General features: G+C 41.4%; 1 protein-coding gene across 2 annotated transcripts; it reads left to right on the plus strand.

Annotated features, from left to right (window-relative positions):
- Positions 1 to 8: 8 nt before the first annotated feature.
- TMEM64 (transmembrane protein 64) lies at positions 9 to 12,810 on the plus strand. 2 transcript variants are annotated; one of them, XM_030012464.2, is made up of 3 exons: positions 9 to 1,001; positions 6,682 to 6,837; positions 10,241 to 12,810. In XM_030012464.2, exons 1-3 carry the CDS (start codon positions 234 to 236, stop codon positions 10,433 to 10,435), a joined length of 1,119 nt encoding a protein of 372 aa, XP_029868324.1. In that variant the 5' UTR covers positions 9 to 233; the 3' UTR covers positions 10,436 to 12,810. The 2 variants fall into 2 exon arrangements, with proteins under 2 accessions (XP_029868324.1, XP_029868323.1); XM_030012463.1 differs by lacking the exon at positions 10,241 to 12,810 and adding an exon at positions 6,989 to 8,097 and having other exon boundaries at positions 113 to 1,001.
- The last annotated feature ends 1,556 nt before the right edge of the window (positions 12,811 to 14,366 follow it).

The raw sequence follows: 14,366 nt of genomic DNA on the forward strand, positions 1-14,366 counted from the left end.
CTCCGCCCGCCGGCCCCGCGCGGCGGCGGCGAAGCGCGGCCCCCTCCTCCCCGCCCTCCCCACTGCCGCTTCCCCGCCCCCGCCCGGCCCTCGGCTGGGCTCCGCCGCCGGCAGCCGGGCCATGGCGGGGAGATGAGGGAGCGGCCGCCCCTGCCCGCAGGCTGCGTGGGGAGGCGGGGAGCGACGGGGCCGGGCGGCTCGGCGGCGCTAGGGCCGGGCGGCGGGGCGGGGAGATGTGGGGCGCGGGGGCCGCGGCGCTGCAGCTCCTCTCCCGGGCCGTGAAGCAGGCGGCGGCGCAGGGGGCCCGGCAGGACCTGGGCCGCTGGCTGTCCCGAGCCGCCGGCACGGCGGCAGGAGGCGGCGGCGGGGACGCCGTCGGCTTCGTCCCGGCGGAGGCGGCGGGGGCCGGCGGGCTGCTGCTGGGGCCCTACGCGGAGCAGGGCGGGCTGCCGCCGGCGGAGCTGCTGCTCTGCCAGCTGCCCGAGGCGGGCGGCGCCGGCGGGCCCGGGCTGGCCGAGGCCCGGGGCTGGCGCTGCTCCTGCTGCCTCCTGGGCACCTGCTGGTGCAAGAGCTGCCTCAGCGTGTGCGTCCTGGCGGCCCTCTGCTTCGCCTCGCTGGCCTTGGTGCGCCAGTACCTGCGGGACCTGCTGCTCTGGGCCGAGAGCCTGGACAGCCTGGCCGGCGTGCTGCTCTTCACCGTGGGCTTCATCGTCGTGTCCTTCCCCTGCGGATGGGGCTACATCCTGCTCAACGTGGCCGCCGGCTACCTCTACGGCTTCGTGCTGGGCGTGGGGCTGATGGTGCTCGGCGTCCTCGTCGGCACCTTCGTCGCCCACGTGGCCTGCAAGCGGCTGTTGGCCCGCTGGGCGCGGGCCAGGATCCAGGGCAGCGAGACTCTCAGCGCCATCGTCCGCGTCGTGGAGGGTGGCGGCGGCCTCAAGGTGGTGGCTCTGGCACGGCTGACGCCGATCCCCTTCGGGCTGCAGAACGCCGTCTTCGCGGTGAGTCCCGGCCCGGGCCGCGTGCCCCAGCCCGGTGGCTGTGGCCAAGGAGGACGCTCTGGCTGGAAGGATAGCTTGCAGCGTAGTGGCCAGCGTGGCTGGTGGATGTTGCCCCCTTTCCCGGGAAGAAACTTTGGTTTCTTTCTCTTTTAACAACAGGAAAAGCAGCCCCCCTGCCTGGTCTTGCTAGTGGCTCTTCCGTGCTTGCGGAGGGACGGCAGGCAGGTTCTCGAGGTGCCTCGTTCAGTGGCATTGCGTTAGAGTTGCTCTCCGGCTTTTGAGGCTCTGTTCTGGTGTTAGAAAGAAGCACCAAAGAGCTGTGTAGCAAAATCTGCGGAGAACTCAGCAGTTTTAAAGTGCTTGTGTTTTTAAAGTGATCTGAGTGGAGGAAAAGTTGGATTTTTAAGCAGTCTTGCCAGATCTCCCTCAGCTACTTAATATAAATAACCATATTGGAAAGAAAGGAGCAGGCAGATTAAAATTCTTGCTCAGTTTGGTTGTTGTTTGTAGCATACATCTAGCAAATCCATAAAGAGCGTTAAGTCCATGGACACAAGAGAGGCTGCGCAGTTTGGACAGAGCATTAAGATGTAGGCTCACAGCTGAAAAGGGACTTGGTACACCGGAGTGGTACTGAAAGTTAATTTAAACTTGAGTTCGGAAAAGGGTTGGACTTGCTTTTCTTTCTACTTTTAGATGAAGACTGGTACATTCTTTAAGAAAAATTATTTAAAACTTATGATCTCACTGTTCTCTTTGATCATCTTAAAGGAGAAAGTGAAGACGAATGTAGAGGGTATTGCTTTTGAGTGCCATCGTGCTGCTGATGACAATTTCAGACCGTCAGTTCTTCCTGAATGCTTTGGCTGAAGGATATGGTTTTGGCTGTGTGTTATGCCTCAGTGGTGTCTGCTAACTCGGTGAAATCAAAACAGAGCAAACCAGATTGTGAAATATTTCACAATGTTTAACAGTAACTCCTATGTTCTTTAATGTAGGAGACCCTATAAACAAATGTTTTGGTGTGCCACTTTCTTATAGCACGCTTTCCATGCCCGATCAGCACTCCTGATCCTGTACCCTTCTGAAGCACTTGCTTAATTTTGGCAGAGTCATTGGGTTGAAATGAGTAGGTCACTGAATACCAAATTTGTTATTTAAGAAAAAATTAATCCACACAATTTTTAGGGGTTAACACCCACAACAAATATTTAAAATTGCTAGGTATAAAACTGTGTGTGCTGGGGCATTTGTCTCGTGAGCTGCAATCTCCTGCCCATAAAAGCTGTAGCAACTTATAATTTCTTTTTAAGCAGATCCATTAACCATTTCCTTGTTATGAATGAGAAGACCCTCAGCTGTTTTATTTGCTTACCTGTGTTACTGCAGGACTGAGGAAGCTTAGACCCATGCAGCCAGGAGCAGAGTACCCCTGGAGCCCAAGGTCCTGGTGTAGCAGATGAAGCTTCTGCTCTAGTGTGACTCTCCTAAAGTGGGGAGAGCTGTTGTGCTTTGGTTGTTCACAGCTTCTGGGCATCCCTTGAAGTAGTCAGCAGATGTTGTAGGGCAGTATTGGATATGAAGAACTGACCAGAGAATTACTGAGTTAAAATGATTTCCTTCCTGGCATAACCATTCTGTTGGAAACAAGATTCAGCAGAGTATTCAGGCCAGTGCAATATTAAAATGGTGCTGTAGATCAGTGCTTTGTATTCTCTAAGTACCGCAAGCTAAATAATTTTCTTTCCAAGTGGAAGGTATCAGTATTAAAATAACAGGTAGGAAATGAGATGTAACCAGATTCTTGAGTATGCCAAATAACTTGGATGTTGCCTGCTAAAATTAGTTTGGTTTGCATTTATTATTCTGGATTTATTACTTTACAGCATAGTCAAATAAAGCACAGTGTGTTCAATTTTTAACCGAGAACGTTTAATATGAACTACTAGATTACTGAAAAATAAAATGTTGCATGCAAATCTGGGAATTCAAGGCAGTTTCTTGCTGTGAGTCAAGTTTAAGCTACGTATAGAATACAAAATTCTGCCTACACAGACTGAGTTGTCATTTCTTTGAAATCTGATTTATTTGAAAATTTAATGGTCTACTTACGTTTATAAGGCAAGGGGATTTGGGGTGCCCTAACTATCTATCCATTCCCTGTGCTAGCAACTTCAGGAATGAATTTGAAAATGATTGCTCTTAATAGTAGAAGAAAGAACAGTGAACTTAAGAAAACCTGCACATCTTTAATTTGCCAGCAGTCTGGTCTATGCATGTTTTCTGTGTGCATATTTGTAAGTAAACTGGAGATACTGAGAATACTTAAATGAGAGGGAAGGGAGGAAGTGACACATGAGGTCCAGGACAAGCCATAACCTTGATGTGAGAGGGGTCATCTGCAGGGCTGGGACTAATGAGTTTCTACAAGCACTTGTTTAGTGGTGTGTACCATCTGCTGAGGGTTTCGGGGAGGTTGAATTGCAGAGGAATGTACAGAAGGAATGAAGAGCTTCCTAGCATTTGATTAGTGATGGGATCATATTATTTGAAACAGCACAAGAAGAAAATTAACATGAATGTCTTAGTTTCTCACCAGCCAGACATGAACATCTTGCTTCTTAAGGTCATTCTGCTGCTCTTTGGGAAAGAGCTGATAGTAGGAGCATTGGGGTAATGTATTTACTTGCCTTTCTGGAAGACCTAGAAACTTCTTAACTAAAAGCATGTTTGTATTTCTCTTTGAGTGGGTTTTGCTTACTTATCGTTCCTGTGGTGCCAGGGTGGCCTGATAGCTCTTACTAAGTGTTTGCCCATGCGCAGCCCTCTCCCCTTGACAGCTGAGTGTTCCGAAGGCAGGTCTGTAAGGAGGCCTGGTATGCAGGTTATCACCTCCTTCCCACTACTGGGTCCCTGGAGCTAGATTTGTGCAGACTGATTATTTGCAGTGCCAGGTGTAGCTTAGATCGGAATTCATATTTCTTCTTTCTCCTCTGAGGGGAGTATTGTGCAGAAGAAATAATGTGTCCCAGCGTGCATCTCCGGTTCAAGAAATGCACACAGTGAAATCAGAGTTCAAGAAATGGTACCTGCTTTGCAGGAACATTCAGGCTGCTTACTTTGCGTGTTGGAAAGTTGCTAGCTATTTTTTGTTTTGTTTTTTATTTGCTACCTGGGTTTTTTGGTGGGGTTTTCTGGAGAAAGTAAAGAGCATCAGAATTGTTCTTTGGTCTCGGTTGCTATCTGATCTGAAACACAGGATTTCATAAGTCGAGGGGAGAGAAATCTGCTGCAATCCCCAAAGGCATGTGAGCTCCCACCAAAGTCCTGACACAAGCGTTTATTCTTTGACAGGAATGATCCAAAGGTGTCAGCTGCCAAGAATACACAAAAGTTTTACTGGACAAGGCCTGTCCAAGGTTTAGTGGGAGAATTTGTGGCTAACACTTTTGTTACCAGAGTGGTTAGGTAGTTCTTAGTTTTGTTTTAACACATCGGTATGGCCTATAACAATTGCATCCATGCTTGCATTGGGATTTCACTGTTAATTTCTGCTGGCTTCAGCTTTCTATAGAAACAGAGTCGTGGTAGCCTCTGTTTGGCAGCTTGGCCACACAGACCACAGTCTGGCAGGTTTCTAGATCAGGTAAAGCTTCGTAGAAGGAAAGACATGGAAAGCTGTAAGTTTTATTGAAAATTTCTCAGGTTTCTTAGGTAGGGATGCTGTCCACTTCCTCTGCCTTCCGGGGGAAAGGATACCACTGTAGGTCTAAACCCTGCAAACCAGCAGTTAAAAGGGCACCTGTAAATTCCACCCCCCCCCCCCACCGCCCTTGACTTTCATTTTAGTGGGAAGCACAAGTCTCAGTCCAGCGTGTCCATTGGCAGCCTCCGCTTTGTTTGGAAACAGTCTCTCTCATGGCCCGGGAGGTCCAGTTGCTTCAGGACAGATCCAGCCGTGCAAACGTGTTGCTCTGCAACCAAAATGTCCTTAATATGTATACAGAAATGAAAGAGGTGCCTGGGAGTGTTAAAGCAATCTTTGGGAGGTTTCCCAGCTCCATTAGATTTAATGACAGTGTCCTACTTAGCAAATCTTGCCTCAGCATTAGTATTTCAGAGACTTTTAATAGCAGTTCCTTCATTCCCTTGCCAATATGGGAAGTTTTGGTTGTGCATTCTTATTACATGACGGACATTACTATAAAGTTTAAAATAAATAAATAAATAAATAAAAGAAAGACTTCTCAAAGCATCAGTCAAATACGAAGTTCTGACATAATTCCGTAGTGCTTTTTCATTCAAAACCTAAATTAATCTTTTATAGAGAGGGAAATGTATTATTTGTGTTGCTTGTGTATATTTCAGTCTGTGGGACATGTAATTTGCAGTGTGAATTTTGGAATTGGCTTAATAGGTCTTGTTCCAGTGAATTATTCTTAATCTTTATGCTTCGCTGCATTCTCCTCCTCCATCGCCCTTCCGTCCTCCCAGAAACTTAACACTGATGGTGCTTAGAGCTCTGAGAATTCAGCACTGTGACTTTCATAGTAACCAAAGTTTATTTTAAGAATAGGATGATGAAATGAGTAACTTTGCTGCTATTCTCTTGTCTTTGACATTATACAAAACTGTCAAGGTCAATAATTTCAATGTAGGCTCCCAGTGTTAGGGGCTGTTCTTAATTAGAACTTGTTTTATTACTATGTGATCAACTGAATTGTCTGGAAAATTCCTTAGGCTGCTTCTTTCAAAATCACCCTTTTCATACTAATTTTTAACCCATAGTTTCCTCCTGTTTTCATTTTTCTTGTGCAAATATCTTTTGGCCTCTTGGCTCTTGAATTTAATATTTCCCGATGGCTGCTGATACTAATTTAGCTAGTGCTGTGTACTTTGTTCCCTTGTAAACTGTCCACATACTGACTCAGAACAGAAATTTCACAGCAAAGAGAGGAAAATATCTTGAAGTATTATTAGTATTTTTTTCCAGAGAAACTAACAAACAGCTATAGCCCCATGTACTGGTGTTTTTTTTCACTAATTAAAGTGTGACACAAAATACCTTTGGTAGAGAATCGTAATGATACCCATGTGTGTCACTGATAGATAATAGATATTGCTACTAGAGATCACTGATAGATATATGTATCTTAGTGAGTATATAACTTCCCTTGCAGGGGCAAATTGTATCTGCCATTCCGTTTACCTAGATCATATTTAATACAGTGACATTTTGAACAGTTACCTCTTTTATTAGTTGCCATACACTAATAAAAGCGAAGCAAATAGATTTTTGCTTTAGACCTTCACATTTGGTAATTTCTTCCCGCAAGCAAATTCTCATAAATTGTAGGGCTCTGTTCACCATGAAGAAATAAACATCTTCAATGAACAGTGTAATTGCATCCTTAGTTAATGACCTTTGCACAGAGATGTTGTGTAATGTAAGATGAAATGAAATAAAACCTAGTAACTGTAAAAAGGCCAGATGAAAACTAGCCACATACTGTTTTATTGTGTTATCTTAGATTAACATACAGTGGAAAGTTTCAGTGAAGGAATGTAAGAAATTATTTCATTTTTTTGCATGGATGCTTGTGGGAGCAGCAGTCTGGTGGTTTCTGCACCTAGATTGTGTTGGAGCTGTGCTCGCTTTCTTACACTTTCTTTTACTCAGATTACAGATTTGTCACTACCGAACTACCTGATGGCTTCTTCAGTTGGGCTGCTTCCTACTCAGCTCCTAAACTCATACTTGGGCACTACCTTGCGCACCATGGAGGATGTGATTGCAGAACAAAGTGTTAGTGGCTATTTTATATTCAGTTTACAGGTAAGATAAAATGATTGCTCTCATAGACCTTGGTAACAGTAATGTCAGTCTCTGACTGTTTGGGTAAGCAATGATTCTTGGAAACAGTCATCTTCTTGTGTTTGAGTTTATTTCTTTATCCCCCTAATTTCTTGCTCATCTGCTGTACCAGTGGGATTCAAGACAGGACTTTGCTTCTGGAGACAGTAGGCAAGTTTCCTTCCTGTAGCTTTGTCTCTTCAAGTCATTGAATCTTAGCTTGGGAAACTGCATGCCTGTAGGAACATGTATGAGATGTAGAGAGATTCAGCATTGCTGATTTCTCTTTCAGACTGTACAGTCTGCAGTGTAAAAGGGGTGGGCTGCAGGAGGTTTGGGGCGATGCATGTCTCAGGCCTTAAGAGCTGCTCTTTGTTGGCATAACAGCTCCCTAGTCTGAGGCAGCCGACCTCTTACAGACTGAGAGCCAAGCAAGTATGGCATGTGGTATTGAAAAGTAACAGGTTTTAAAAAGTGTTTGATTTATAGCTCTGTTATTGGTATTTTCAGTAGATTGTGTAAAACTGAGCTGATGTTTTTTTTTCACAGGCTTATTGACTGCTAGATACCCAGGGAAATGGGTTTCCAGTGTACTGTTCTCTTTTGATTTTGCTTTCTTCTGTTAGAAAAATTTAATTCTTTCATACCTCACGTGACACAAAGCAGAACTTACTCAGTGTTCTCTTTTTCTCTTTCTGCCACAGTTTTGTCAAGTTTTCTTCTCTTGCCCTCTGTGGTAATTTCCTGCTGAGTTGTAGACTTGTCAAGGCCCCCCTACACAAAAGCTGACGTGCCACCGACTGTGAAGTAGTGTGCTCAGGGTGCTTAGACCCAGCACCTGTTCAGTGTTCACTATTAGCGTTGAACACTCCTGATTTTGCATAGGTATTTAGGATGAAAAGTGCTGTAGAAATGCACCTAATTTTGCAAGTGAGTAAATTTGTGAGAAGTATATAGTACCTTTACATGAGCTTAGCCGATGAAATAATTTGTCAGTAAATCTTGGCGGTAATCCTTAAGTCTGAGACCATTACGAGCACAGAGATAGTGAGTATTTCAGAACCAGATTATATATTAAAACCTGCTCTGACAGCATTGGTGCTTCAGGCTGTGTTTGACCAGCAGTTACCATGGTTTGCAGACTTTTAGTTGGTACTGCAGTCATTTATCTTCCTCAGTTTTTACAGTCATAAAGCTGACGTTTAACAATGTTAAGATAGAAAACTAAGTCTAGAACCATTTTAACCGCCCCCCCCCCCCCCCCCCCCCCCGAAAATTGTGTGTTCTTAAAAAGAACATATAATTTATAGACTTCATAGGACAGGTTTATGAGTATTAAAAATGCCTTTGTAAATGTGATCAATAGATCAAGGAGAAAATAAATGGTTACTTGATCAGCTTTCATTTTAGTCATGAAATGTTATTTCCAGGGTAGTAGTTTTTAGTGGTCTTTCCCTTTTTTTTCCATTAATTTTTTTTTTTTTTTTTAAATGACATTGGCTCCTCTTTGTGGATTATATATAGGTTGTACCATAACTGTCACTCAGGTAAGTGCTAGCTGGAGAGGCTGAATGAATAGGAGTGCTCACCTCCTTGAGAGCAATCCTTGGGACCTAAGTCAAGGGGAGCCTGTTAGTGGAGGAATTACTTATGTTCTCCTACTTTCTCTCAGGCATCTGCCTGGTGCTTTGCCTTGCTGGGCTTAATGGGACTTTGATTTAGGAAATAGCTCTAAAAATCCTTCACATTTCATAGTTGTCTGTGTGTATATATTTTTTTAAATTACTCATCTAGGGAACTAGGTTACTGGTAGTAATATTTCTGAAACAAGACAAATTTAAATATTTGGCTAAGCTTTTAGAATAGGATTTTTCCTCTATATTCAGAATTTGGTGTCTGTAGTCTGTTTTTGACTCTTACATTGGCCAGTTTTTGAAATGTATAACTTGAATTTGTGAGGAAAATCTTTCTCACCACAAGGATAGTCAAGCAGCGGAGCAGTTGCCCAGAGAGGTGGTGAAATCTCCATCTTTGGAAGTTTTCAAGGCTTGACTGGACAAAAGTCCTGAGCAGCCTGGTCTGATCTTGCAGCCAGCCCTGCTCTGAGCAGCAGGTTGGGATAGAGACTGCCGTGGATGCCTTCCAGCTGCAATTATCCTATGACTGTACTTGTCAATCATCTTACTTGGTCATATTCTAGCATCTTTTATGCCATGCTGACAGATGCTTTAAGTGATAGTCCTTAACGTTAAAACATAACCCTACCAATTAATAATGAAGTTCAGATTTTGGACTCAAAACTTAGGTTCTGTTGTAAACAATATAACCTTTTTGGTTTTTTGAAAGGAAGTTGCAGATTCCAGCTAGTTTCATAAAACATGTTTAAAAAAGGCAGAGGAATTTACTTCTTCCAAAGGGACTGTCACTATGAGACAGATGGATTTTTTTTATTTGAAGATTTTATTTTTTTTTTTTAAGGAGTATCTCAACTGAAAATTTAACTGGTGTTTTTTTGAAACCAAAGGCTGCTCTGGGAAGTGCTGTGCATGCTGATGTCATTGAATGAGTAGTTTCTAAGCAAAAATTGTCCAGGTTTATTCCTGATAATTTTTGTGGTGAAAGTTTAAAAATTCTTAGTAATAAAATTTAGAGCGAAAACCTTAACTAAAACCCTAGTTTTAGACAATATTTCCTCCTTAAAACAAAAAAAACCCAAAAAATCATACCACCAACATCCTGTCCCCTCCCCGAGCCGTCCTCCAGAAACCAAGTTCTTCCCATACAGACTGCTATAAGTCGCTCAGAAACTCTGATCTGTCCTGTTTAGTCCTGATATCTGAGAAGCACAGTGACACTGCTCCTCTCTGCTATCTTCCACACCAGAGGGGCAAGGACAAGAAGTTCTATTTCCTTTACTGTGCATCATCCTCTGTCTCTGCTGTTTTGCAAGTTGCAGATGCTCAGTACAGTTTCAACCTATTATTCACTCGGTACATTGAGAACAACAGGCCTTTTGACTTACAGAAATACACCACTTAATTTGTGGAAACATTTTTGCCAAGAGAGAAAGTGAAGGGATTGCTTTCTAACAAGTATGTGGGTGTCAATGGAAAGAAAGAAAACATCTTTTCAATTCATATAAATATTTAAGTTCTATGTTATGACTATGTTCTGAGATGCTAGTTACAGTGTTAGCATATGTAGGTTTAGAGCCACTCAGTGGTTAAGTTTATCTCCCTTCTAATGTCTTGCCCGTGAAGCACTGAGTTAACAAATGCCTCCATGAATCTTTGTGTCGATGACTTTTTGTTTTGTTCAGAAGAGTTGCTTTGTATTCATGCTTACAGTTTATGTAGCCTGCAACACTCTTTTATTTTATTTGCAGATTGTCATAAGTATAGGACTCATGTTTTATGTTGTTCACCGAGCTCAAGTGGAACTGAATGCAGCTATTGTAGCGTGCGAAATGGAAATGAAGACATCGTTTGTTAAAGACAGTCAACCAAGCATCAGTGGTTCAACCACATACTGCAACAAAAGGACAGTAGCATTCTCTGGAGGAGGTGTCAATATTGTGTGATTTCAAGTATTAATAAAGTAAGGTTTTGTGAACCTAAGCTATTGCCTAGAGATATCTATGGACAATTCAACTAGTTTGAAAAAAAATTACAAGTGGTTACAGGTTGTACTGTGGCACAAACCAACTGACCAGCTCTTCAATTGCACACGGGGTGACTTCTAGCAAGAAAAGAAAGATGATGAAGTAACTTAAGATGTAAATGCAAATTTGGCTGCACCTTTGGTCATTCATTATGCCTGTCATGGCCTGTAGTCTGCACTTTAGGTTTTTTTCCTTTGCCTCCTATAAACTGAGAAATGCTTCTATAAATTGAGAAAAGTAGCACAGAGGTAAATATTTTTCTGCTTTGCATTATTTATAAGGCTGAATAATTATATGCAGTAGAATTTTATTACTGATAAAGATGAATGAGAAAGTATGCAATTCAATGTATGTTATTCTTGAATGTGCTTTTGCTTTGGAATTGCTTCTAGAACTTGGAGTGTATTATTTAGCTAATGATGGGACCATTTGGCTTTTCCTTCATTTTTGATTTAAAAAAAAAAAAAGAGAACCCTATATAAAGTTTTGGTTGAATGTATTTTTGTAAGTCATTAAAAATGTTGCAGAGCCATGCATATGTATTCACACAAGCTTAAATCCTACATTGTGGGACTGAAGTGCTCTTAAATAACATTTTAAGTTACACTGTGTAATATGCAAAGTAAAAGGGAAAATACAGAAGTTATAATAGATTGCAGTGACTATTTGAAGGAGACTTCATGACTTAATTGTTGCTTTGGTTTTACCACCTTGGTGATTGTAACAAAGGGCTGTTCCATGTTAGTCCTATTTATAATATTTTTAATTGTTTAAAGGATGGAGTTTTTCAACTCGCATGACTGCATGTAATAAGGCTTCCAGAATAGGGAGCTAAATCTCTCCTTTAAACAAAGTGATGGGATACCGGCAGTACCAATCTTACATGAAGGTGGCCTTTATTTTGTAAGTGAACCCCCCCTCCCTTTAAAAAGCTTTAAAAATTCACTTTGGTTGGCATGTTTTTGCTAAAAGTTCTACATTTTTTAAAAGATGCAATCTATTATAAATTTCATCAGAGTGAAGATATGAAAACTAGAGGTTCTCCTTGGAAAAATAAATAATCCAGTAACAGAGGAGGACAGTAATGTCTCTGAGACTCAGGAATTCTGACTCCATTTTTGCAAGACAACACTGTATTGGATAATGCTCCTTTTATGCGTGCTGTGGACTGTTTTTCACTGCGTTTGAATAGACTGGATAACCCGATAGTAACTTGTGTGTGTGTGTGTAAAAGGAAAACAACAATAATGCCTGAACATGATGTCTTGTAGGTGTGAGTTTCATGTAGATATACGTACCAATGTTCAATTGCTCAAATACATGCAAGTCATCTGATACAAAAATAATGTAATGTATTGCTTATTTTGTAGTTATTTTGTGTAAGTTTTCAAGGATGCTTTCAGTCTTCAAAATTTTGTTGTTTTCTAATAGTATGATGGTGCCTCCTTTTTGTAAGGTTGTTTGTTGCATTCAAGCATTTTTGTCTTGTTGAGAATGGCAGGTTTTCAAGGTCGTTGGGAAGCAGAGATTTGATAGCCTCTAACAGTCTTACTGTGAGGATGTATAGTACTTCCATAACTTGACATCTACGCATTCCTTGGTAGTGGAAGTTCAATTTTGTTCTTTAAGTATGTATCCTTTGCAAACTGCTGTTCTTGGGTCTTGTGACCTAAGGAACTGAACTAGTTAAATGAAACAACAAAGTTCAGATTGTCTCCTTTTTGTTGTTTTGGGGCTTGGTATTTTTTTTGGTTCGTTTGTTTTTCAAAACGCAATCTGTATATACCTGGAAGTGTTCATTTACTCATCTCTGCCTCTGACAGCTCCTGTGTGAAAACAAGAGAGCCAGATAACTTTTTGATGGCGTTATTTGTCATCATAGTATAATTGAGCCCTTTCTTAACTAAAGGTTTTTTATTTTGTTTTTCTTGGAAAGAATAATCCTTCAGTAAATGAACTGATCTGAACTTTGCTCCATCTTGCCAAATCAACAATAGTGTTTTGAAGAGGGTATCTCTTTGCATTTTTAAACTAACTTAAGGTTGTGTTATTATTCGAGAACATTTCCCAAATATGTATTTTGAAGTGCTTTTATTTCCATGACATTTTGTAACCAGAGTAACTTCACTATGTGAACACTTTTGTAGTATGGAATTAGTTCTTAAGACTTTTGCATTTTGCTCGATACTTGTAATATTTGTGTACAAGTTAATGGGAAATGTGCATTAAAAGGAACTTTTCTGTACCATGCCAATCATAATTTTATACAATAAATTCACTCAACTTTCGTTAAAGGAATATGTATTAAATGTTTAGGTTGCTATGAAGTAGTTGGAAAGAGGGTACAGTGGACTATCATCTTTACATATGCATGCAAAGATAGTTGTCTACGTTAAAGGAGTAACAACTCTAGGATTTAAGGATCAATTCCATGGGTGGGGAGTTACTGACAAGGGAAAGATGCCCTTTTTTTTTTTTTTTTTTTAAATTAAAATTAACTACATGCTTAATTCTGTTAAATACTTTGAAGGTTAGGTATTTGTAGCTGCCTTTTTGATAGAAGAATAAGTATACATGTGCTTACGAGACATGTGCTACGGAACCGAAAGAGGATTGCTATTTTTGAATGTAAAAGTGATGTGATTTTTTTTTTTTTAATTTTTTCAGAAGGTCTCCCTACCTAGAGCAATTAAAAAAGAAAAGGGTATGAATCCAGTTTAAATAATATGTGGCAAGTCACCTTCATGAATATTTTCTGAGTTGCCATGATGGTGAAATTTCTGCATTTTGTGAATGAAACGTACCTAAATTGCAGGTCATATAGAAGAAGTCTCTCAGCTGCATGGCACCAGTTTTCCTTCCTCCTTCTTGTGATAAGTGCAACTGTGTAATAAATTTGTCAAAACGTAACTTTATACTAAGCACCTGTGAGGAAAACTTTTTTCTGTCCAGGAGCTTTATGTACTATTTTCATACTGATTTTTGCACAGTAGCTTCAAGAAGTGTTGCCAGAGTCACATTTGAAGAATGGAAAAACTGCTCTTGCATGGTGCGTGGCTAGTGTCACATATCAGATCCTTTGCGTTCATTTTCAGCTTTCCACCTGAGGCTGATGTGATTTGGATTTTGACTGACCCGAGATTACTGGAGTCATCAGTGGCCTTGCAAATAGTCTAGGATACAATGCTTAATATGAAATATTATAAATGTGTTCCCGTTCACTCTGTGGTCATTTTTAATGACAGAAGCAAATAGCTCGAGTAGCCCTGTGACAAGCTTCCTCACTATAGTAAATTCAAAGTTGGTACCAGTCCTGTCGACGTAAGACGATGATGGTTTGGGCATGAGAGAATAGGAAATCGAGTGCAGAGGGGAAGCTGATGCAATTCTGCTGCTGATGGGGAAAGCAACTTGGCCCTGTCCTCTCCAGTCCTGCAGAGTTAGTGATGTGCCTGGCAGCACAGGGATGATGGCTCTAACACATCCCCTCTTCATGGATATTAGCATTTGTCTCGCACTATCCTGCTGTATTGATTTTTAATTTGTATTAATTTGTTAGTGATAAGTAGCAAGAAATAACTGAGTCTGCAGTTTCAATCCTGTCCCTTTCCTTCTTCAATAGATTATTCTGTCATATTGCTAAACTTAAAACTGTGTTTAATGAAGGCATGTGTTCATTAATGTAAGTTAAGTCCTCCTTGCTAGCCAAGTGACACGTGTAGTTGGATCTGGGTTCTCAACTTGTTTGGAAAATTAGCTGGGCAAGATTTGTTGTTATGAGTGTGCAAAGTCCTCTAACTTTCCTTCTAATTATTTAGGACTTCAGGTACGTTGTGAAATAAATTAGCAG

Source organism: Aquila chrysaetos, chromosome 4, assembly GCF_900496995.4.
Source record: "Aquila chrysaetos chrysaetos chromosome 4, bAquChr1.4, whole genome shotgun sequence".
NCBI lineage: Eukaryota > Metazoa > Chordata > Aves > Accipitriformes > Accipitridae > Aquila > Aquila chrysaetos.

Excerpts from the sequence above, each read along its gene's own strand:
- TMEM64 (XM_030012464.2), top strand. The coding sequence starts at position 234 with ATGTGGGGCGCGGGGGCCGCGGCGCTGCAGCTCCTCTCCCGGGCCGTG. Across the intron at positions 1,002-6,681 it reads TGCAGAACGCCGTCTTCGCG|ATTACAGATTTGTCACTACC; the intron begins GTGAGTCCCGGC and ends TCTTTTACTCAG. Across the intron at positions 6,838-10,240 it reads ATTTTATATTCAGTTTACAG|ATTGTCATAAGTATAGGACT; the intron begins GTAAGATAAAAT and ends TTTTATTTGCAG.